At 40.5% G+C, this 26,453-nt stretch overlaps 1 protein-coding gene across 12 annotated transcripts in view; it reads right to left on the reverse strand.

Moving 5' to 3' along the window:
• Positions 1–26,453, reverse strand: part of PCLO (piccolo presynaptic cytomatrix protein) — a 400,793-nt gene that overhangs the window by 124,486 nt on the left and 249,854 nt on the right. For 11 of the 12 annotated variants that reach the window (XM_075428595.1, XM_075428596.1, XM_075428594.1 and 8 more), the window contains exon 10: positions 9,111–9,236. In XM_075428595.1, the coding sequence (XP_075284710.1) occupies positions 9,111–9,236 (126 nt within the window). Of the gene's footprint in view, positions 1–5,980; positions 7,583–9,110; positions 9,237–26,453 lie in introns of those variants that run through there. The other variant, XM_075428604.1, reaches the window with a different exon arrangement.

Genomic DNA, 26,453 nt, shown 5'->3' on the forward strand with positions numbered 1-26,453 from the left:
CACACTTCGCAAGGCTGATGTTGCGCATTTACATATTATTACCTATTTGAAAGAAGTTTAAGGCAGAACAAAATACATGGATGAGAGGAGCACAGCTACGCAAGTGAAGAGTTACAGCTGATAAGGGGCATTTAGGTGTTTGCTTAGATTAAGTACTTTCTAAAGAGCTTTAGAGCAAAGCTTTTAACCGAGCTATGGCACAGCCCATTACTTTGTGCACACTTCCTTTGATGAAGTCAGTTTCTGCTGGGGCAGATAAACCTGAGCCTGTAGCTCAGAGGACATGTTGAGAGCAACATCTCTTCTCTTCTAACCCCACAGAATAAACATGGACAGCACAATAAATCACTAAGACTAATCCTCTGAGGACAGGATAAAGTCACTTCTTTGTTTTCTCCAATGCAGTAATAAATTAAAGCAGTCAAACTGCAGGATGGGAAGACTATTTCTGTTCATTTAAGACCCGATACAAAGATTTTTGAGAATTTTTCCTTCCCTTCTTGTGTTCTTTTTAATTTCTTTTCATCATTTTGCAGCTTCATCATGTTATCTACTTTCTGCCAGAAGTGTAATTATCAGAGGGATTCAAGAAGGGATGCTAGCTCTTCACCATCACTAGCTTTGTGGGGACTGGAAAATGTCTTTTCATTGTGATGTCCCGATCAATGTTTCTAATTTTAGCTGGCTAAACAGCAAGCAGCACTCACTACAGTCTTTTAAAACTCAAGAAGATCCAGTGCCTATTGCACTTCCCACTAACAGATGACCAAGATCAGTCAGTGTTACACTTCAGCCCATCTACAACTCGGGGATAAGAAGGAAGTGTGGCAAGTGGAGTAAGGGGAAGGATACTGACTTACTGCTTCTGTTCTGGTTTTCCAAATATTTAGGTGCCCATGACCATTCCAGTCACACTGAATTTTCCAAGAAACATCCAAAGCGCGTCTATGATATGACAAGAGATAGTTTTCATAAGATGCACAGCAGTTACACATGCTATTGACTTTGCAAAAGACTTTCTGAAACTGGATCTGGTCTTGTTCTTCAGCAGTTAGTGATACCCAAACTAGCCCAAAAATGCTTCAAACAAGCTGCAGAAAAACTGTTCTTAACTTTCTTTATAATCCTCTCCTGGACTTGTCAATAATCCAGTTACAGAATCACAGAATCACAGAATCACAGAATCACAGAATAGTAGGGGTTGGAAGGGACCTCTGTGGGTCATCTAGTCCAACCCTCCTGCCGAAGCAGGGTCACCTACAGCAGGCTGCACAGGACCTTGTCCAGGCGGGTCTTGAATATCTCCAGAGAAGGAGAATCCACAACCTCCCTGGGCAGCCTGTGCCAGTGCTCCGTCACCCTCAGAGGGAAGAAGTTCTTCCTCATGTTCAGACGGAACTTCCTGTGCTTCATTTTGTGCCCATTGCCCCTTGTCCTGTCACTGGGCACCACTGAAAAGAGCTTGGCCCCATCCTCCTGACACCCACCCTTCAGATATTTATAAGCATTTATTAGGTCCCCTCACAGCCTTCTCTTCTTCGGGCTGAACAAGCCCAGCTCCCTCAGCCGCTCCTCGTAGGGGAGATGTTCCAGTCCCCTCATCATCCTTGTAGCCCTCCACTGGACTCTCTCCAGTAGCTCTTCATCTTTCTTGAACTGGGGAGACCAGAACTGGACAGGGTACTCCAGATGAGGCCTCACTAGGGCAGTGTAGAGGGGAAGGAGAACCTCCCTTGACCTGCTGGCCACACTCTTCTTGATGCACCCCAAGAGCCCATTGGCTTTCTTGGCAGCCAGGGCACACTGCTGGCTCATGGTCAACCTGTCGTCCACCAGGACACCCAGGTCCCTCTCCGCAGAGCTGCTCTCCAGCAGGTCCGCCCCAAGCCTGTACTGGTGCATGGGGTTGTTCCTCCCCAGGTGCAGGACCCTGCACTTGCCCTTGTTGAACCTCATCAGGTTCCTGTCTGCCCAATTTTCCAGCCTATCCAGGTCACGCTGAATGGCAGCACAGCCTTCTGGTGTGTCTACCACACCTCCCAGTTTGGTGTCATCAGCAAACTTGCTGAGGGTACATTCTAACTCTTCATCCAGGCCGTTGATGAAGAAGTTCAACAAGACTGGGCCCAGTACTGACCCCTGAGGGACACCACTAGTTACCAGCCTCAAATTAGACTCAGCGCCGCTGATGACAACCCTCTGAGTTCTGCCATTCAGCCAGTTCTCTATCCACTTCACCGACCACTCATCCAGCCCACACTTCCTCAGCTTCCCCAGGAGGATATCATGGGAGACTGTGTCGAAAGCCTTGCTGAAGTCGAGATAGGCAACGTCCACGGCTCTCCCTTCGTCTACCCAGCCAGTCCTGTCATCGTAGAAAGCTATCAGATTGGTCAGGCATGATTTCCCCTTGGTGAATCCATGCTGACTACTCCTGATAACCTTCTTTTCTTCCACTTGCTTGATGATGGCCTCCAGAATAAGCTGCCTGTCCCATTGATCTTCTGAGAGGACTTAAAATAAATCATGTGTTTTCAATACCAGTAAATAATACGCTTTAAGATAACTAGACTTGAAAAACTTCACAAGATACGTTTGAAAACTTATGATCTAAAAACGCATGAAGGGAACATCCCTTGGGCTCAGATGAGGTGAAACGGCTTGTGGAAGCTTGCTACACTTTTACCTTGAGGATAAGAAAGCTGCTTGTATTCAAAGGTATTATTGCCCAGAATCAAGGAAATACTTTGCAGACTAAACAGTGATGTTAATCTTCCAACAGGCTCTATCTAACATTGCTTATGCCCAGATTCATCTTACTTATACAAGACAACCAAAGTACGGTTAATCAACTCCCCACACTGGACATCTCCTCTCTAGTCTGCTCATTAGCCATATTTCATTCTCCTCAGAGGAAGCACTGTAAGTAGTATAAATACTCCAGATTTTTTTCTCCAGTTAATGCAGACTTCATTGTGCACGAGGGATTGCTCATGCGCCATCCGTTGGTTGTCTTTCAGCTTTCACTTGCAGGCTTCCCTAGACTCAAAGTTGTTACACAGGGCTCTCATATTTTGAACTCTCTCATATTTCAGTCACAATTCTGAGTGGTCAATTTATTCTTGGGGTTTTGTAGTAAATTCCCACCTAACACAGCAACTTGCCTGTTCATCATTATATATTCCTCTTTATACCTTTATCACAAGTCTCTTTTTGATTAACTGACTGTCCTGGAAAAAATGAAGATCTGTGGTAATGACAGTTGGACTTACACAGAGAAGGGTCTCAGTGAGCCCTGGCTGCTTCTTCTCTGCCTTCAAAGCAATTTCCGTATCTATTCTTCAGGTTTGCTTGAAGCGGGCTAGGTCAGAAATCAAAGTCCACACCACGGATGAGAGCTGTAGAGCACTCTGGTTAAGGCAGACTTCTGACAGGGCTTCCTGGGTCTGACTCCTTCTTCAGAGAACCAAAGATAGGGAGCTTGGCTTCTCCCTCAAGTTCATGGATGTAATCCACATAGTTATTTGCTCACTGCTCCTACCATATTCTGTTTTGGGTAGAAAACACTTTCCACTTGTCTAGATGTGGCTCTCTTTTGCCAGTCACAGCATGAAGTTTTGGTACACACTGTTCATCTCATACGTCAGTCCTGGAGTGGAAAGCTGTATGGTGGCAAGCAGTGAACATGTTTCTCCCCATACTGTCTTAATATCTGTGAGGAAGTGTTCTTTTTGCCACTGTAGCCATTGTCTATGGCTTCAAGAGATGATAAACTGTGCTACCCTGTGACATTCCAAGGGAATGCTCTTAGTTTCAATCTGAGGAATGATTCTAATGTTTATCTGACGCCATATTCGGACATTAGAGAGAAAGAGAGAGTGAGCTGTGCACAAAAGCTCTTCTTAAGCAAGGAAATTGTAATGCTTAAATATATAAGAATATGTAAGACTTTTTATAGAAGAAGGAAAAGAAGCATGAATAAATAGACAAAAGGAATGAGGAGATGAGTTTTATTTCTGAAGACAGCTTAAAGTTATGAGATTGCACAGATTACTAAAGATGAAAGAGAGCTCTGACTTTCCCAATAAAGACCCATTCGTTCCGAATATTCTCCTGAGGGGAACTGGCCATGTGGCTGGGGGAACTTCCAGCACAATTGAAGGCAACCAACTGGGCTGGAAAACTGGCCATCTGTGTCTTAGTAGTTTAAGTCTAAAATATGCCGAATACATTTAAGAACTTGTCAGTCTTCAGACTTTGATGCTGAGGACCCTGGATATGCTTTTGGACCTGCCATTAGGCTGCAGGTGGCTTTTCTTAGAGGACCTTCATGGTGTTTTGAGGAGCAATGTTTCTTGCATCCTGAGGGGGGTAGTTATTAATCTAGATCAAAAAAAGTGCCTAAGATTGGACTGAGGGGCAGGACAACCTTAACTACCACAGAACTCTCAAATGGCTATGCATTTTCTCTTCTCTGACCTGCTTAACAGCTTTAACAGGGTGGTATTACCTTTCATTGTTTGTAAGTACCTCAGGTACTTTTTCTTATAATATTATTGGAGCAGCTTCAGGATGGGGAAGCATAAAAGATCCCTGTATGGTGAATATTTTTGTTAAACTATAAAATACAAAATTCAGCTGAACTGAATTGAGTAGCATGTCTCTTTGCTAGAACGGACTGTTTATATACTAAAATTCTACAGTCAAGGTCTGTGACTCATAAAGTAGGTGGCATCCTTCCACTTTATGATAGAAATGTTACATAGTTATATTTACTATTGTCACAGTTTAAAGCAGGGCAGCAATAAACAGAGTGAGAGACGCTCTTTGTTAACTCCCACCCTCCCACCAGAGGAAGGGAAAAGGAGGAAAAGGGAGAGAGGCTCACAAACTGAATATAAAAAGTTTTACTAATAACACTAATAATACTAATAATATTAATAATAAGAGAAATAATGCAAAATATACAAAACTGACACTGAGTTTACTGGAGTTGACTGCTGGGTGTTGGCATTCCGCCAGCAGCTGCCAGGCAGCACCAGGAAGTCCTGGACTGGCCTCGGCAGCAGACTGGAACTGGACTCAGGGATGCACAGGTCAGAATCTGGATCAGGATCGCAGGCAGAACAATGAGCAGGGCCCTCTTGGGAAGGCAGCCATGGACGAAGAGAGCGAGACCCTCGTGATCCCCCAGCTTTAATCTGAGTATGATGTGCATGGCATGGAATACCTCGTCGGTCAGGATCGGGTCATCTGTCCTGTCCATCCTTCCCTGCAATTACGACCCCTTCTGACTCCTCACTTGTGGGACCTAAGAGATCTGTCAGTGATCTTGGCTGCTATAGTAATAATTATAAACAGGAGCCTTTTTCTACATTCATTTCCTACCGTTAGCTCAGTGTAACTATAAACATTAGGTGTTACCAGCTTTGGAGTGGACATTGTCTGCAAAATATGCAGCCAACTTCAGAGAAGCGCAGTTACTTAGCAGAACTTTGCTGTAAGGAAGATTCACTAAAACAGAATCAATTCCGTTTTAACCAAAACCACAACAACTATAAAATAGAAACTAGGTGTGCCAGTACACTTTTTAATAAGAAGAGTTTTTGTCTTCCCTACATATGTTTTTCCTATTTTCAAGTTTGGGAAGATATTATTTAAATGACGCATACATTTTAAAAATAAACATGTACGATAAAGCCTTAGACAAAATAACAAAAATCTCATCAGCATCATGGTTGCTGTTGAGTGGAGTGTCAGCAAAGGCAGTAAAGTTACCACAAATCAAGTTCATTATTAGTTTTTAGAATTATGCAAGTTCCTTAGAATGGCCAGGAGACTGAAAAGTCAGGGAATCTCTTCAGCTCGATGAATGGCAGCTGGCTTAAGCATTGCAACAGAGTATGCTTGGCTGGTTGAAAACCTGGAGCAAAGACACCCGTGGTTCACCAGCTCCCAGGCTCTCCAGTCCATCTGTTGAAATGGTCCAACAAGAAAACTTGAATACTGAGGGCATCTAGACAGTTTGTAACACTTGGTAACACACATTATTATTTTATTTCTGCTCTTTATCCAAGATTCTTCCATTTCTGAAAAATGCTGGCAGAAATGCCATTCACCCAGTAGGTTTACCAGGTGGAATATAACGGAACTGTTTCTGTCTACACAAGAGGGAGCACATACACATCTATCAAATTGACACAGTCCCTGCTCTTGATGAGTTCAGTGGAATGAGTCTTTCACCTCCAGTTTTTCTAATGTCATTGAGTGATGAATAAGAGATATTTTTGACAACTGAAAGCAATTCAGGGTGAGACAACCAAGAAGACTGGTATGTGCCAGTCAGAAATATAAATAGTTTTCAGCACTAAGACTCCTCCAAAGCTATGTAAATAGGCTAAAATTTTATGGACTGCTATTCCCTAAGGAAAGGAATGCTATCTGTATTTTAAAGTGTGTCATTTCTTCATAGATGCAGTCATGTAACCAGCAGGTAGGACTTTGGCTTCCTTCGTAACTACAGTAAATATATCCTTTTCCTTATGCTATTGAGAGGATTTTCAGACTTGACCCAGTGTTTTCTGTTTTTAGAATTAGAGGAATTAATAGTTTGCAACATTTTTCACAGTGAATCATGTGCTTAGGAAGGCTAATGAGTCAAGATATTAGCTTGTAATGACATCAGTATATGTTTTCTTGATGACTAGGTATACACTCGAAGTTACACCGCATTTCAGCAGAAAAAATGACTCATGATTACTATACAGATTACTAATATGTAACTATCATTTACAGATAATGACATTTTCTGTATGTGATGTGAGAGACAGCAAATAACTTGAAAAAGAAATGAAGATCAGCCTCTATCTTCAGACACAACTATATCAGCAATGTTGGTAACTCTAGTAGTTGGGCTGAATTTACACAGATCAATATGAGCACGATTGAAGACCTCAGTGGATTTTAGCACTTACGAAGGGCAGAGATTAAATGTGCATCAGCCATATTACCACCAAAAGAAACAAACAAAACTAGTAGTGAAGTAGTCAAATATTCTTTGGTGATCTATGACAGCCATCTACAATAACATAAAAAGTAAACTGGATATAAAGGCAAGATTTAAAAGGTAAAGAACAGTAAGGGGAAGGGTTTGTCTTGTAGGCTATTAGTAATGGTACATTCTGCAGAATGCGTTTTTCCTCTCTGACAGAATATTTAACACATCGCTAGTAAAAAATATTCTGCAACATTGTGTGGACAAACTACAGATTAAGTATAGTGATTTTGATAGAGTTAATTTATGCCAACATTGTCTAGGACAATTTTATAAAAGTCAGACCAGAAACATGACTAATCATATGATAGGAGAATGAAACAAAGGAATAAATATTTTACTGTCCTGTTCATTTTTCTATAAAATATAAATAAACCTTCATAATACATTATATGAACAGCCAGATAAGCAAACCGCCATGTGTGAACTTCTCTTGTAGTGCAAATCCAAGATATTCTTGATCACTGCTAAAATATACCTATATGGGGAGTGAAGAACTTCTTTAAATCTCAATTTCCAGAGAAGCTCCTGACAAAAGAAACCAAAAGACCGAAGATAACTCCAAGCAGTAACTGTTAATCCTCTTTCTTGAAATGGCTGGTCTCAAGGAAATGTTGAATAACCGCATTCTCCTCTTTACCTGCTTGGTACTGAAACAATACTTGTTGGATCTAGCACAACCATGAAAGACCTACATTTTCATAAGGAGGGAGCCAAAACAAATACTCACTTCAAAACACACTATATTAAGGTCAATTCTTTTATCATGCATGTGCAATAAATAACACTGTTCTATCACTTGATGAGTGAGAAACTATCCCTTTAAATATGAATGGCAGAAATCACCAAGGATGTAAAAAGCAGCAGGGAAAACATGAACGCCGGTGACACTGTTTTTCAATACCCACAACATGTTTAAAATATTCTTTGTGAACTCACTCTTTAGTCAACTTAGCTTTTCTATGTGCAAAGTACTTTTGATTTAATCATGACTTTTCTTGCATATTTATTATTCAGAAAACCTATAAATTGAATTCTGTGTGGTAGATCTATTCTTCCTGCTTCTCTTCTTTCATTATTTTTTTTTCCTGGATATCTTCCTTCATTAATGAAATAAAAATAATTAGTTGAAAGAATTAGAAAGAAATGTATTGTAGTTTTGTCCATGGATAAACTTATATATCAAATGCATACAGATATTCATATGAAAAAATTAACTAGAAAGTAGTTATAGAGAGAAGGGACCATTTATGGGATTATGGACAGAAATAAACTGTTATTAGATAGAACTATCACATTTGTAATAATCCCAGAAAATTCAATGATAACTAAGTTGAATTCATTTCACCTAGCTTTAGTTACCAAAGGGATGATATGTAGTCTAATGCAGTCTTCTTAAAGCCAATTAAATGAGGAAGACACTCCCAGTTCTTGAAACTGAGGTCTATGGTAGATGAAATAACTGCCCTTCTGTAGCTGCTTCTTTTTCTCTCTTGCCTGTTGAGGCAAGTTGGATGACTACCTTACACTGCAAAACTAAAGTTAGTTCAGATAAATACAGTCAAGTCTGACTTCAGGGAATTTCAAAAATAGTTTGTGCGTGTAACTGAGAGAGAGCTGGATCTATGGTCTATTTTACCTGTGCAACTGAGAAATGTCAGTAATCCCAAACATAGATACCTTAACGATCAGGCCAGGCTAAAGTTCTTCAAAGTAGCACGTCCATGTGTTGATGATATACGCCCATGATATACAGTTGGACTCTAGACGTACTATGCTTCCCCCAGTGCAGACAGCATGTTGGCACATATTATTGAAGACATGCCATAATACTGCTCATCGTGGAAATTCTCTTTGGCTACAGAAGTCATAAAATGACCTTCTATCAGTCCTTTTCTGCTTTAAGACTGATGGAGGTTTAGAGGGGCTCTCAGATGCCCCTCACTCCTTACACAAGATTACACCTATTTCGCAAAAGGAAAAGCATATTATAAATAATTCTACCAAATTCCCAAATCTCCCAAGATTTTATTTTTTGATAATGTATTTATCTTACCTTCTATCAGCTTCCCTGTCTGCTCTGCATTGCCCCCAGGCAAGATCTTGGCAATGTAAGCTCCAGTTTCCCCACTGCTTCCTGGAATTTCTTTCCCTCCTACAACTCGGATTCCCAGTCCATTGCCTGTGATCAAAAGAAAAATCAAATTTTAAACAGAGATGAAGCAATGAATAATTCACTGGAAAGAAAGAAAGAGAACAGCTCATCAGAGGATACTGAAGGGTGTCATCAATAAATTCTGGCTACGGCTGGAAACCGTAGTCCCATCCACCACCTTCTCAAAAACTTGAATTTGCCTAGCAGTGTTTCAGCAAAGGAGAAGATCTTGAGTAACTACTGCATGACTGACATAACACAAATAACTGATTAACTAAAAATTGCATTGAAGCCAATCCTACCTTCTTCTGACAACCTAACTGTGCTGCAAAGGGACTATTTGAACAGCAAATCTATTTCAGGCAAACCATAATTTGCAGTATTAATTAAATTGCATTAAATTGCTAGAAATCCATGTGAAATGTGGACTCAAAGGATAGCTTTACAATATGCCTAAAACATGCACTCAATTTAGCTGAAAAATTATAGTAGCTGAGCTTTTAGAATCACATAAATATGGAGACAGACAGAGATCACCGAGTTCCAGCAGCAAAGCATGTACATTTACATGAATGTATATTTTGCAACTGTTATTCTTTTCCTTAAATATTTGCTTTTAATTGACATCTTTTACATCAAAAGAATGTACAAATTATCAGAATGGAAAAAGCCTACAATCGGTCTGTGTGAAGCATCATCAAATCTAAGATATTTTCTCCCTAAAAATTACAAAGATGCAAACATTTTGATCACTGATTATTGTAGCTGGAGAGAAGCAGATCACTAATCTCCCTTATGTATAGAACAATAAGAGTGAAATTAAAAGCTTAAAAAATAGTCTTATAAAGCTAATCCTATGCATTGCCAATATTTCATGCTGTCTTGCTTTTTAAAAAATTACTTCCTGTACAAGAAAAACACAGTTCTTCTTTGAAGAAAAAGAAAATTTCGTATCAAATGATTCACACTTTGGGAATGTAAAGGCTGATTTTCCCACCTTTATTGTAATGGCTAAAAAATTACTTTTCAATTTATTAATTTAATAAGCCAAACCTGCTAAGTGATTAGACTAATCATCTATAGGAAGCTCACCACACAATCTCATTGAAAAGCTGTCTCTTTTTAGATTAAGGTTTTTCCTCATAATGTTATTAGTGTTTGATAAGTCAGAGTTTGTTTTAGAAGGAAGATAGCCACACTGATTTTCCAGCCAAAGAAGTTTCCACTGGCTTTTCTACCCCAATTTTGCTAAATCTATATCATTTGTGCCTCCTTGCTCCTCATAATTGCATGTTAGACATTTTCCAGACAGGCATTTTCTTTTCTTTCAGAGGTGCAGGGTGTTCGGGTACACGCATGGATCCTGTGCAGCACAATACAAAGGTAATGAAGACCACAGCAGACTCATGACTTAGCAGGAATTACTTAACATGGAAAAAGCCCCTTATACCACCGCAAGGCTATAACAAAATGCCATTGCAAGCCTATTACAAAATGCCGTATCCCTCTAATATACTTATAAAGCACGTGGGTGAGAGCAACCAAGGAAAACTCATGGTGAGGAATTAAAAGGAAATAAATGAGGATTGTTCTTATGGCTACAGAATAGTAGTTAGTATACATAGGTATATTTAATGCACTGACATGAAGGGACTGCTATATAAATCAAGCAGCACGCACTGCTGGAGCATGCAAGTAGTTTGACCATGCAACTAGTGGTGGGGCTGGTGGCACCCTGGATGATGGGTGCAGATCAGGCTTGGGGAGATGGTATACTTCCATTAGAGCTACTTTTTTTGACCTAATTTAACACAATTTGTGTGGGAATTCAGTGACAAGACGACCACTGGTAACATGCTATCAGTATACGGAAATTTTAGTGAATTATTTCAGTGTGGGCTGATGGCCAAGGATGAGTTTAAGAGGAAAATAGCCTGGAAATAAGCCATTATATGGTTGAGGGCTACGGTATGATAAATGGTATGATAGACTTTCTTTTTTACACAGAACGATCAAGACTCTTTGCAGACTAGATTTTTTACTGTTTATCTACCATAGAGTGTAACAGGAGAAAACAATTTTGGTATAGTACTACTGGGAGTACAGGTAGGAGCTTTGTATCCATATGTTGAACAAAATTCACCTCTAGATTATATTTATATCCAAGTTTGAGATAAAGCTCATATCTGTCATACAAACCCATTTCAGAGTCTGTATTTTTGTTTTACCTATGTGGTGATACTTAGTTTTGATACTTTCAGAACAGACAAGAGACATAGGGATTATGTAAACTCAGTCCTCTGACAACATGAATAATAACTGTGTAAGTTACAACTGTACAAAGATTAGATCTGGCAAGAATGTCCTCGCAAGTTTACTTTGGTTTTTGTCCAGTTCAGAAACCCACTGTGAAATGCTGTGTAGGCATGTCTGCATACCTTCAGTAGGAGTTCTGAATGCTCAGATGGTAGCATGAAATTTGCTAGTAAGTGCCTCGAATTTTTTTCTAAAAATTTAAGCCATTTTGGCCCCTCTCTACAAGTTTGTCTTCTTTTTTTGTAATTTGAAGGCCTGAGAAACATCTTTAAGAAAGTCAGCTTCTTGTAAGACTTTACACCTGAGATTGTAAAGCAATGGAAATGTAATGCAAAATAATGTAATGATGCAAAAGAATGTAAATAATTTGAAGCCTTTTTTTGGACACGGTAAAAGAACAGCTGTCTCTCCCTCTTTCAACAGCAAATTAAGAACTGGAAAAGTATAAATATTTTGGCACGAGAAGGACCCTCTGAAAAAAAAGTGAAGGCACCCATGTAATAAACATAAAACAATACCACCTAAATGCTCAAGCTAATTACAGGCATGAGGAATATAATTAAATTTCTGCTACAAGACATATCCATCATGATAGTTAATATTCTTTAATTATAAACTAGTATGGATGATAATTGATTAACTATATGTATTGCTGCTTGGCTGGTTTCTAACACAAATCACTTGACATACAGAATGGATGCTGTGTTTTAAACAATAGTTATACTGGCACCCTGGGACTGTGCTGTGGGAAATTCTCAGATTATTTTTGTTGAGGAGAGTAATTTTTCAGTGTAATTGGAACAAACTGCATAGTTATTCTAAATTAATTACCTTATTTCAGTGCAAATTTGAAATTTAGCACTGGTAGAGTTTATTTTTCCTGACTTGATAGGGAAAGCAAACCCATCTTTCTAAGGATGGGCCAAAATATCCTTTACAAAAGTTGAAAAATAGAGTCTTTAAAAAGGTAAGTACCTCAGTGCATAAAGTGAATACATACCCCCTATAAAAGCATTTAAACATTAGCCCATCCTTAGGATTTAGAAGTTCATGTGGGCTGTTCTACACTTTCATCAGAGGACTTCTGATCAAACACAGCTGAAAGACTCATTCATACATTACAGGTCTGAGGCTTGCAACTGGGAACTACTAAGTTCAGCAAATCCAATAAATAACTATTCTTTGCACACAACACACAAACAAGCATACGGTAACTTACTCTGAACCCACACAGTCAGCATATCGACTTTTCAACATATCAGGAGGACTGGCTGCTTTTCACCACATAGGAGAGCAAGTCTACAGGTTCAGAGTTTTCTCATGATACACTATACTAGAATCTGTACCTCTGATAGTTTAACCATAACAGAACAGCAGAAAGGCAGTTTGTCATTGAAATGGGAGTAGAAGACACGATTTCAGAGGCAATTCTATGGGTACCTATGCTAGATAACTTTGAAAATCCTGGCTGACATAGTGGTTCTTCTGATTTTGCAAATCTAAGGTGTTTGTCCATATTACTGCTAATAAAATCAATTATTTTCCATGCTAATATATAAAGATTTTTATTCCTAGACACTTTGGAAAGGCTTGTGATTTTATATTGCAGGTTTTATAGTGAAATGTATGACTGATATGTATTATATAGGAGCATGCTTGCTAAGCGACAACACCAGAGGAGGCTGCGTGCGTTTGCACATGTTTGTGTTGCTGGGCAAATCAGAGGGTATTTCATTTAATTTGATTTGTTTGCACTATATTCGAATATTGTATTTCATTATTAATAAGTTGCAAAAATGTTAATAGAAGAAATATTTTAACTTAAGTTACAAAACATTTAGTTCCTGGCAGTCAGAATGAATAATCTACTGAGCCAATGAGTTTTGAGTGCTCTGTTCTGGCTGACAAGGAAATATTGCTTAAATGTTAATGTATTTTCTCACGTGAAGGTGGGATTTCAAACCTGTTTATACTGTATCTATTAAAGCTACTAATTTTACTACTTCTGTTTGCAATGACATTGCCCATTTTATCAACTTGATTGCAGATAGCTTAAAAATATCGTCAAACAGATGCTTTCTCAGATCTCTTTTTTCTTTGTTTTTTTTTTTATTTTTTTTTAAGTCTGTGAGTCTTAATTTCCATCTCTCAGACTATTTTTATGTAATCAGACATTCATCTTTCACTTTTAGATTTTCAGATTGGTGAACTACTGTTTTTTTCTTTGAAAGACACAGAATCAGTTAACCTTCAGAAAGCAGCTCACCATGCTTTGAATGAGAGAAGGCACCTTTCTGAACTCAGAGTATTGATTTCTATGGAAAACACCTTCGGGAAAAAATCTCTTCAAAGGGAATTTTACACATTAAAGATCCAATCCATTTTAGGATGCTTCAAAGTTAGAAGACTGCTAATTAATTGCAACTGTTCTTACTGATCTCCCAAGGCTGTGATCCTACTCTCCTATCTAACCTTAGCTAAAGCCTGAAGATGCAGCATGCTAAGCAGAAAAAGCTCCCCGAAACCCCCACAACCCAAAAAAGCCTAAAACCAAACTTCAACAAGATAGATCATGCAACTACAGCGGTTTATACTTTGATAAAAGACAAAATATAGATACTAAATCATTACAGTTAGCTTGTGAGTCACCAATTTATATAGCTGAAAATACAACTTAGAAGCTTTAATGAAGGATTCAATTGCCTAATAAATGAAGTTACTTTAGAGAGAGATCCATACTGAGAGAAAAATATTAATAAAATTGAATGGCCAATATCTTTTTTTCTTTCTTTTTTTGGCAATTAATCTACTTCATGACTTACAGAAGGACACTTGTCATTTCATCTCCATTCAGACATCACAGACTGTTTCAGTGATGTGTATTCATTATATATGCACACTTATGTATATACATATATTAAAATATATATCTGAGTAGTGACCAACAACTTGATACTAATAAATTCTGTCACTGGTGAACTGGCAAGCATCACTATTAAAGTATTTTAGAAATTAATCTCTCTTTTCCTTAACTCCACCATTAGGTACTTTGTGTCCAAGTAGACTTACTTATTCTGAACTTGTGTATCTCAGTGTATCTCAGACCACTGTGAAATTGTATCCCCTTCTATATTTTGTTCTGTCATAGTAGCAACATAGAAGAAAGACTAGAAATATGACTCATTTGATACACAATAACTCATTTTGCAGGAGTAGGCTGACCATAACCTGAGCTTTGCAATTACAGTGTGCTCATTTTTTTCTCCATTATGGAGATAATAAAGATCAGATTGCTGCCAATCTGTTGCTGTTGCTCTGGTCACAGGGAAGCTCATGAAATCTTATCTTTTTACTACTTAGCTGAGTGGCTCCACTACATCCATTAGAGTACAAATAGCTAGATTTCCTGGAACTATTTCAGCATCTAAGCAACGATTAGACTTTCCTTTCCAAGAAAATGTCAATAACCCCTTACATAAGTTATAGGTCAAAAAAACAAACATAAAAGAGCAGAGAAAAGCTGAGTAAATCAAGGCACACCAGGCTTTTGTTGGTGTTGGTGGTCCTGCCTTTACACAAAGGTGCCAGTTAAGATTCCAGGGATGTTTTATATTATAATTCCAGCATCAAATGCAAGGGCCAGTATTGTTTAATTATTAGGTAAGTCCCACACAGTAGCAACAACTTCAGCACAGGCATGAGAATGCAGGCACATGACACAGAAGCTCTGTGCAAACATTGTTCATGTGCTAACTCCAACAAATATTTCCTCTGGGCTAATATTTCAAAGTATGAAGTCATTTGTCTGTCTAATTAGATGAGCAAAGAAAGTAAAGAAGCAATTAGCATGTACAACAGATTTTCAGTAATCACACATGAGTTTGCGGGAACTGGAATAGGAAACTAAGTATGAGCGTCAGTAGCAATCTGACTCTTGACATACAGTTATATGAATTTTTAATAGACTTTTAAGTGATTGAATTTCTAAAAAATATATTAAAAAACTGCTACTGATTTGGATTTCTAGGACTTTAAGGGCATAACCTTCAAGATAGTAGCTGAAAATGATTATTTATCTCTGCAAAACCATGGCCATTTTACCACTTTTTTGATATTATGTGCTTTGAAGTTGAAACTGTACAGAAGTGAAATGGGAGAAATTGAAATGGACTTAAACTGAAAAATGCAGAGGAGGACTAGGACACATTTCTCTGAGTAGTTTGAACTAGAAGATATGTTTAAATCTGAAAATAAAGATGAAGATCCATTAGCCAATGCACAGACATACAACTGAGGGAGGAAAAAATGAAGTCCAAATAGCATTTTCATCAGTTTCTAACAATACTTTCAAAAACAAAATTCAAAACCAGAAGGCTGAATCACAGCATCGAAGCACAAGGGTGACCTTTATAGGGCAAGAGCTAATGGCAGCAATTAGAAAAATGCATAATGATAGAGAATGAAAATGAGAAACAAGACATTAGGCATGAAAGTCTTTGCAAGGATGTGCCAAAATGTGCTATAGTAATGAGAACATATCAATCAAACCAAACTCTACAAAGTCTTCCAATTCTATTTGTCTGTGAACAGAGACAGAACACACCTTCCTCTTGTGTTCATTTACTACACATTATCTCCACTTTTCTCCTTCAGCCTTATCTAGACCAGACATATGCCATGGTGCTGGTAGGCCCTTATCTGCTGGAACAATTTTACTCCATGTTCCATTCTACAAAACAGAAATTGTCAGCCACAGAAAAAACAATGATGACTTCTCTTTGGAGAGTTCAGACTTACAAGTGAAAAAATGCAAGCTGCTTATTTAGATATAGTTCTGATAAAGCAATCTATAAAGTCTGGAGAACAGATGGAAAGGCAACATAACAGAGCAAAGAAAATCAAGTTAGATCAGGCACTTAGAAAGCAGAAGGAAAAGTAATGTGCATAATATAATCCAAGGTAATTTTTATTTGCAGTTCTCTGGGATAAATAACACGATGATCCATATCAGACCTTGGTTGCCTAGATAGGTACAGCATTTTCAAGACTTTGCTCAGGGACATTGTTTTGGCGCTTTCTAATGAAATTTTCTTAAATGAAGTTGTTTCCTAGAAACAAGATTAAGCCTACTCAGTTATTGCACTTCTTGGCCTTTGCCAATTAAAGCATAAAACGTATATGAAGCCAAATCCTGAGCTGATGAAATTCAGACATATTCCAGTTGTTTTAATAACACAGCTTTGATTTATATCTGCTGCAGGTCTCTTTCATGCTGATTGGTACACTGGTTATCATCCTCAAGGTTCATAAAGTGTTTTAGGAATTAGCATCTGGGAGCACTTCTCATATCCACTTGAAAACAAGATACAAGTCTCTTCTTTTTAGATTATCTGTCACATCACTATCTATGGTGTCGTCTACGGTAGACGGTAGCTTTAAATCTGCAAAAAAATTGTAGGGACTGAGATTCGCCTGTGTTTACTGATAGACACCAATAGCTCAACAGATGCCATGGACTGACAGCAGAGCTTCATTGTTTAAAATGCTAGTTTTGAACTCTACCATCTGAATCAGCTTTGGTACTTAAGGAACAGCAACAAGATTAATGTAAATATAATAGAATCATAGAATCATAGAATCATAGAATCATAGAATCATAGAATCATAGAATCGTAGGTGGGAAAAGTCCTCTAAGATCATCAAATTCAACCATCAACTCAACACCACCATGCCTACTAAACCACGTCCCAAAGTACCACATCTACACATCTTTTAAATACCTCCAGGGATGGGGACTCCACCACTGCCCTGGGGAGTCTATTCCAATGCCTGACCACTCTTTCAGTAAAGAAATTTTTCCTAATATCCAATATAAACCTCCCCTGACGCAACTTCAGGACATTGCCTTTCATCCTATTGCTAGCTACCTGGGAGAAGAGACCAACACGCACCTCACTGCAACCTCCTTTCAGGTAGTTGTAGAGAGCAATAAGGTCTCCCCTCAGTCTCCTCTTCTCCAGACTAAACAGCCCCAGTTCCTTCAGTGGCTCCTCATCAGACTTGTTCTCTAGACCCCTCACCAGCCTCATTGGTCTTCTCTGGACATGCTCCAGCAACTCAATGTCTTTCTTGTAGTGAGGGATCCAAAACACAGTACTTGAGGTGCGGCGTCACCAGTGCCGAGTACAGGGGCACGATCACCTACTTACTCCTGCTGGCCACACTATTCCTGATCCAAGCCAGGGTGCCATTGGCCTTCTTGGCCACCTGTGCACACTGCTGGCTCACGTTCAGCTGGCTCTCAACCAACACCTGAAGTTCTTTATCCGCTGGACAGCTTTCCAACCACTCCTCCCCAAGCCTGTAGTGTTGCATGGGGTTGCTGTGACTGAAGTGCAGGACACGGCATTTGGCCTTGTTGAACCTCATACAGTTGGCCTCAGCCCATCGATCCAGTCTGTCCAGATCCCTCTGCAGAGCTTTCCTACCCTCAAGCAGATTCACACTGCCACCCAACTTGGTGTAATCTGCAAACTTACTGAAGGAGCACTCAATCCCCTCATCCAGATCATTGATAAAGATATTAAACAAGACCGGACCCAAAACTGAGCCCTGGGGAACACCACTCATGACCAGCCACCAGCTGGATTTATCTCCATTCACCACCCCTCTCTGTGCTCGGCCATTCAGCCAGTTCTTTGTCCATTGAAGAGTACACCCACCCAAACCATGGGCATCTACTTTCTGGAGAAGGATGCTGTGGGGAACAGTGTCAAAGGCCTTACTGAAGTCCACGTAGACAACATCCACAGCCTTTTCCTCATCCACTAGGCGGGTCACCTAGTCATACAAGGAGATCAGGTTGGTCAAGCAGGACCTGTCTTTCATGAACCCATGCTGGCTGGGCCAGGTCCGCTGGTTGTCCTTCACATGCCCAGTGAGCACACTCCGGATGAATCTCTCCATAATCTTGCCCAGCACTGAGGTCAGGCTGACAGTCCTGTAGTTCCCGGGATCCTCCTTCAGGCCCTTCTTGTAGATGGGTTTCACCTTGACAATCCTCCAGTCGTCTGGGACCTCCCCTGTTAGCCAGGACTGCTCATAGATGCTTATCAGCAGGAGTGAGCCAGGCTCTTCACAGCAACACATGACAGGGGGATGAGAGGCAATAGGCATACATTGAAACAGGAGCCTTTGTGCTCCCTTGCTGAACACCTGGAGGTGTTGCTGGGACTCAGGAAAAAGAGGGTCTTCCACCTATGGAAGAAAGGGCAGGTGACTCAAGAAGAATACAGGGGTCTCATTAGGTCATGCAGAGAGGAAATTAGAAAGGCAAAAGCCCAGCTAGAACTCAGGCTGGCCACTGTTGTAAGGAACAACAAAAAATCTTTTTACAAATGCATCAACAATAAAAAGAGGGTCAAAGAGAGTCTCCACCCCTTATTGGATATGAGGGGGAATATTGCCAACAAGGATGAGGAAAAGGCTGAGGTACTTAATGCCTGCTTCACCTCAGTCTTTAATAGTCAGACTGGTAATTCCAAGGGTAGTCAGCCCCCAATGCTAGAAGATACGAAGAAGGAGAGCAGAACACACCCCCCATAATCCAGGAGGAAGCAGTTAATAATTCCTCATCAGGCTGAACAAGCCCTGTCCCTCAGCTCTGCTCTCAGGGCAGGTGCTCCAGCCCTCAACCACCTCAGCGGCTCTCTGCTGCACTCCCTCCTGTTTGTCACTGTCTTTCTTGTGTGGGCAGTGGGGGCAACACTGAGCACAGTATCCAGACACAGTCTGACATGTGCTGAGTAGAAGTGGACAGTCTCTTCCCCTGATCTACTGGCATGCTCCTGGTAACAAAGTCCAGGATGCCGTTGGCTGCCTTTACTGTCAAGGCACATGATGTGCAGATGGCTGTCTACAGAGACCTCCTCTGGAGGCCTATTCTGCAGACCTGCTCTCCAGTCAATCGGTTCCCAGCTTGTATCATTGAACAGGGCTCTTTCTCTCCAGGTACAGCATTGCATTTGTCCTTCTTTGACTTCGCAAGGTTTCTATTGGCCCATTCCTCCAGCCTGTCTTGCATCACAAGAAGCGTGGCCAGCGGGGCGAGGAAGGGGATTCTGCCCCTCTGCTCCCCTCTGGTGAGACCTGGAGTCTTGCGTCCAGCTCTGGAGCTCTCAGGACAGGAAAGACATGGACCTGTTGGAGTGGGTCCAGAGGAGGCCGCAAAAATGATCAGAGGGATGGGACACCTCTCCTAGAAGGAAAGGCTGAGAGAGCTGGGGCTGTTCAGCCTGGAGACAGAGAAGGCTCTGGGGAGAACTTCCAATAGCTGAAGGGACTTACAAGCAAGCTGGACAGGGACATTTTGCAAGAGCATGCAGTGATGGGACACGAGGTAAGGGCTGTAAACTGAAAGAGAAGATTTAGATTAGATATAAGAAATAAATTCTTTACCATGAAGGTGGTGAGGCATTTGCACATGTTGCCCAGGGAAGTCATGGATGCCCCCTCCCTGGAAGTGTACAAGGCCAGGTGGATGGGGCTTTGAGCAACCTGTTCTAGTGGAAGGTATCCCTGCCAACAGCAGAGGGGCTGGAAATGGATGATCTACAAGGTCCCTTCCAACTCAAACCATTCAACAATTATATGATTCTATGATTATTTCTTATAAGAACTCGACTACTGCAAAAGATAAGTAGCATATGAATTAAGTGCATAGTAATTTACTAGTCAGTTTACTATATGTTGAAATTAACCCTTCAGGGCTTTTTGTGAACAGGGATAAAGATAATTCATTTACCTGCATAGCTTGTTTCTTTAAACTCGGTAGTTTTCACTTCTGTACCAAGAGAATGATCTGGTAGTTTTTGCTACCCACTAGAAGCAGCTGTCAAATGAGGGAAATTTTCAGTCTTTTCAGGGAAAATTATATATTCTCAAGCCAATGACTACTGCTGTCCAAGACAGCAAAAAGCAGCAAAATAAAAACAACTTTTACAGAAAGCAAATATACAATTTCTGATGTAACACAAAAATTAGCACTTTTATATATCTCAAACTTTTGCCTCCTTAAATTGTATCTCTTAAGAAAATGTGCATTGTAGTGATTAAAGGGGGGGCTGACCTTTTTTTGTGTATGTGAGGAGGAAATTCATGCACTTTTGGGGTGTCTGTCCTCAGACAGCTTTGGCTTCATTGGCCTTGACTGTCTAATGTCAGCTTCTCTCCCTTTCTCAATGAACAGATTTCTTTGAGAACGAGAACATATTGCGGCAAACATTAGGTTATTTAAAGAAAATTTTGCTGAAAGTCCTCCTCTCCTGACTTCTTTTTACTGAAGTAAAACAGCAAACAAACTCACAGGCATTGAGTGCATATTACCTGTAAACAATATTTTCGTGAAAAAAGTCAGAAACAGATAATAGGAACAGCAGTTTCACTTGACAAATGCTGCACCTCAGTTACCTTGGCGCAATGACACTATGAGACAATCAGAACCTCAGAGTACCCTACCTACCAACGAGTATCATTTTCTTTCTGTTAGTGACCTGCAGAATCAGAATATCTTAACCTTAATCACCCTGCATCCAGATTGCCTGAGAGTGTACCCCTAGCACACTTCAAAGACTGGTACAAATCTGTGATAAGGTAAATAGAGAACAGAAGGCAATCACTCTCAAAATGGTCCAGCACCCTGCGCTGGAAAATGCATCCAACTCAGGTGTTTGTCTCTTGGTGATGAGGAGCAATGTGGTCCTTTAGACAGCCAGTCCTCTAAAAGTCTTTTGATTTTTCAGTAGCTTCTTTGTATACAAGACACTTGTGAACATCTCATCTAATTTAAGATCTCTACAAGACAAAAATTGTAGTCTGAGGTAGTCATCTCAAGGTCTCTTTGTAATCAATAGAGGAAAAGAGCCATATCCAAAACGTGATTTATTTTACAGCCTCCCTTTGTAACTGACTTGTTCAAGTGTAATTATGAAACCTACGTGTATTTTTGATAGCCAGTATGCAGAGATGGGAGCACAGGGTCTTCATTTTACTCTGAGAGTCGTTCAAACAATTTATGCCTCACCTGTGAAGTGAAACCTTAAACTGACATTTCTGCATTATTAACTTTTTCTAATGTCCTTGACACATTGTCTCACCAATGATATACACCCCTGAATGTCTCGTCTTCTAGTTCTTCATGAGAAAGGTCTGACCTGCATTACATATCTCCAAAACAGAGAGATTTCTGGTTTGGCTTCTGTGAATCTCATTCTTACGTGCCTGCTTTCCTCCTGGCTTTCCATTGAGAACCTGGGGCCTGACTGTATTGCAGTGATCTGTTTCTGCAGTCTTGTCTGCGTGAGAGCTATGAAAGCAGATTGGACCTTTACAACCAGTAGACACATTGCCCTCTCAGTTACCTCCACTCATTGTAAGATTTTTCACAGTCTTTTTTTTTTTTTTTTTGTATTTAGAAAAGCTGAGTATTATTAAGTTCTTTCAAAGATTGCTCTCAAGACCTAAGCAGGCATATCTACATCCCTTTATTTCCATTCCTGTCCTCACTTACTGCCACATGACTTCGATAGAAAATCTCTGATATTGCCTGGCTGTAACAGCTCTGTCCCTTTCTGTTTCTAGGATTTTGACTTCTGTGCCACATCTCTGTCAAAGCAAGAGTGTTTGAAGGAATGATGGCCATTAATTACAGATTAAATTCTTCCCCAATGACAACTGAGTGTTAGAGAAGGGTATTGTTTTCCTGTGCAAAGTATTGTTATCTCAGTTCTTCGCAAAACTAAACCAAAGAAATAGGATAAGTAATCCTCTAAGAAAAGACTATGAGGACAACAGGTGGCTTACGCTTCTCATCCTGTCTTTGACTACTATTTCACATTCAGCACAGACTGTGACTACACTTAAGGTGTTTTTCTAATTGATTAGTAATCACATATTCACTGCAATTCAGTATTACCGAATCACAGAATGTTAAGGGTTGGAAGGGACCTCTGTGGGTCATCTAGTCCATCCCTCCTGCTGAAGCAGGGTCACCTACAGCAGGCTGCACAGGACCTTGTCCAGGTGGGTCTTGAATATCTCCAGAGAAGGAGACTCCACGACCTCCCTGGGCAGCCTGATCCAGTGCTCTGTCACCCTCAGAGGGAAGAAATTCTTCCTCATGTTTAGATGGAACTTCCTCTGCTTCAGTTTGTGCCCATTGCCCCTTGTCCTGTCGCTGGGCATCACTGAAAAGAGTTTGGTCCCATCCTCCTGACACCCACCCTTCAGATATTTACAAGCATTTATAAGGTCCCCTCGCAGCCTTCTCTTCTTCAGGCTGAACAAGCCCATCTCCCTCAGCCTTTCCTCGCAGGAGAGATGCTCCAGTCCCCTCATCATCCTTGTAGCCCTCCGCTGGACTCTCTCCAGTAGCTCTTCATCTTTCTTGAACTGGGGACCCCAAAATTGGACACAGTACTCCAGATGAGGCCTCACTAGGGCAGTGTAGAGGGGAAGGAGAACCTCCCTCGTCCTGCTGGCCACACTCCTCCTAATGCACCCCAAGAGCCCATTGGCTTTCTTGGCAGCCAGGGCACACTGCTGACTCATGGTTAACCTGTCGTCCACCAGGACACCCAGGTTCCTCTCCACAGAGCTGCTCTCCAGCAGGTCCACCCCAAGCCTGTACTGGTGCATGGGTTGTTCCTCCCCAGGTGCAGGACCCTGCACTTTCCCTTGTTAAACCTCATCAGGTTCCTCTCTGCCCAGCTTTCCAGCCTGTCCAGGTCACGCTGAATGGCAGCACAGCCTTCTGGTGTGTCTACCACACCTCCCAGTTTGGTGTCATCAGCAAAATTGCGGAGGATACATTCTAACTCTTCATCCAGGTCGTTGATGAAGTTAAACAAGACTGGGCCCAGTACTGACCCCTGGGGGACACTACTTATTACCAGCCTCCAACTAGACTTAGTGCCGCTGATCACAACCCTCTGAGTTCTGCCATTCAGCCAGTTCTCAATCCACCTCATTGTCCATTCATCCAGCCCACACTTCCTGAGCTTCCCTAGGAGGATGTTATGGGAGACAGTGTCGAAAGCCTTGCTGAAGTAGAGGTAGACAACACCCACTGCTCTCCCCTCATCTACCCAGCCAGTCATGTCATCGTAGAAAGCTATCAGATTGGTCAGGCATGATTTCCCCTTGGTGAATCCATGCTGAATACTCCTGATAACCTTCCTTTCCTATTTTTATTTTGCTGTAAGGTCTGAATTTGTTGAACTTGCAGGTGAAAGAGCATTAAATATATAGGGTTATTTATTTACTATCTATAACAGTGAGGCCTTGATATAGGAAATCTCTTTGAATCCTCTTCCCTTGTCTTTGTATATTTACCCTGTGAGCCGGCTTGCTGCAGACGTGTAGTGTTCTGTGCAGGAATTAACCCTTATACAGAGCATGAAGCACCTCTGACCTGTCTGCAGTGTTACAGCTGTGCTGTCATCCCCTTAACACATTCACTGACATCACTGCTAAAGTGAAGACTAGGGACACAGTCTAATTCTCTTCTTTACTCTACTATGAAGTTCTCATCTTTTTCTGAATTGCTTCTCTCCCTTTTATTTTTTCATCAGAATTGAAGAGGATGTTCCACAACACGGACAGTCTAGCTGCTCAAAGGTGTATTTTGCTCCCTGGAAACACAGAATATCCTACTTTTGGAAAAAGAAGAATTAGTTGTGACTCAGCCTAAGTGAGGCAAAGCGGCAAAAGCTACCTTTGACTGAGTGCACTCATACCTATAGACCTACTGAGATTTGTCTGCCTTGTTGGGTTTTCACCCACTGTGTCTAAACAGCTTTCTGATCAGGAATAACATAATATAAGTTTTTATCTTTGCAACATTTCCAAAGGCATTGTCAATGATTTCATTACTTTCAGTAGTTATGTCTTCTCTTCACTTTTTCAAGTATAACTATGACATGTTAAAAAACAGAAAAGAAAACGCTGGCAGTATGAAACAGTGCTTATGCTGCTATGCTAAAGAAACCGAAAGGAACAAGGGATTCTCAGTGAAAACAAACAGTGAGTTTCTGGAGCATTAAATACTGCTATTTTATCATTCACTGACCACTGCCGTCATTACTTTAGCACATCAGCATAACCATGATGCCAATTCTTTTTTTATCAAAAAATTACAATTTATTAACCTGTCTTTGCAGAGAAAATCCTTGGCAATTCCTTTGCATCTATCAGCGCTGCCTAAGGAGGGGACACTGCATACCCTGAAAAGCAGAGCTATGAGCTCTAGATGATGGCATATGCTAAAGAAATAAGCACCCTCAAGAGAGAAGCCACCTAGCAAGTACGCATCTATTTTTCATTCAGAGTTACTATTCTCTTGCCATCACAATTTTGACTTGGTTGCTTGTTCCTTCAACACCTCATTCACATGCTAAAATTTGTAGTAAATGTTTTTGCATGCAAAATTATGGCAGATTATGTAAGCGGGATCAAAGGCATCTGTATCTCAAAGGCAGTTTTCATTAAGAAAGCAAAGAAACAGAATGCATGTGCACAGGATACATAGCTATACAGCCTCATTTTTAAATTATTTGGCATTACTTCTATTATTGATAGTCATAATGTGACAATTTCTGGATCCATAAGCAGGCAGTGACCTCCACTATGGTAAATACGTGATGAGATCTATGGAATTCAAATTATAATGGTGATGTTAGCATGAAATTTAAGCTTGTCCTATAGTTACGGCTGTGGTATAGCTGAGTATCAGGGTTGACCCAGCACACAGCGTCATTAATGCCCAGGCTGGCCCAGGAGCTCCCCAGTGAGATGAGGTGATGGGCTGAACCCGTGGCCAGATTTCCAGCAAAGCAGCTGGTTAACAGTTACTAGAGTTCTCCAAGTGGGAACTGAGGACAGTTTGGGAGATTCCCCCATGTAGCTCCTGCTGTGCACACACTGGTTAAGATACACTATTTATATACTGAAGATGTGTTCATTAAATCCCTGAAAGGAGGACCTGTCAGTCTCAGGCATCTCCCCAGGTAGCTCCTGGTTTTGAACTGACCAAAATGCTAGTAGATCATTGAAACCACCAGTAGAAACTGTTCTTGCATGCACAGAAATGATCACTTAGGACATGCTTTTGTGCATAGCTGACAGAGAATGTTTCATGCATACAGTATAGATAATCTGAGACATTGCATGATGCATATGCTGCTGTGGTCACCCAGGACCACAGGTCAGCTGGCTTGTATGAATCTGACTCCCCATGTGAGCTTTATTGAGGGTTGTTGATTTTTTTAACATACCCTCTTCCTGTGTCTACGTAACCAGTACAAAGCAAAGAGCTAAATAAAATGGTTCAACACCTCATTGCGGTACTTTTGATAAGAAAGAGAGGGGGAGGGAGAAAGAGAGAGCAGAACAAGGAGAGGAAGGGAAGAAACAAAGAAACAAAGAAAGAGAAAGAAACCAGCCGGCCAACAAACCAACCAACCACAGCATCTGGATGAATATTCAATAATCCTGTCGTGAGATAGCTGTGGTAGTATACAGTATATATTGTTTAATCTACCATCATTTTATTTAACTTTCACTGTATAATAGATTTCTAAGTCTGCCTCTGGTTAACAGTCATTGTCTGGGTAATAAACAAAGATACTTGCTATTTGTTTGCAGATAAAGTTTAATCAAACTTGAATTTTTTAAAAAAGTGAATAAAAACCACATGTGTGGCTCTGGGAGAGGTAATTTGGAAAGCTGAAGGCTAAGCAGAAAGCACTGCACATTTAAAAAGAGTTTCTGTGTATGTTAATCTTTCAGACACTGAGAGAGGGAGAGAGAGGGAGGCACAAAGTCAAGGAGTTATGCTATTTCAAAGATGTACAAGGAATGAAAAATAGAACA

The sequence above is a fragment of the Opisthocomus hoazin genome, chromosome 8 (assembly GCF_030867145.1).
Source record: "Opisthocomus hoazin isolate bOpiHoa1 chromosome 8, bOpiHoa1.hap1, whole genome shotgun sequence".
Taxonomy (NCBI): domain Eukaryota; kingdom Metazoa; phylum Chordata; class Aves; order Opisthocomiformes; family Opisthocomidae; genus Opisthocomus; species Opisthocomus hoazin.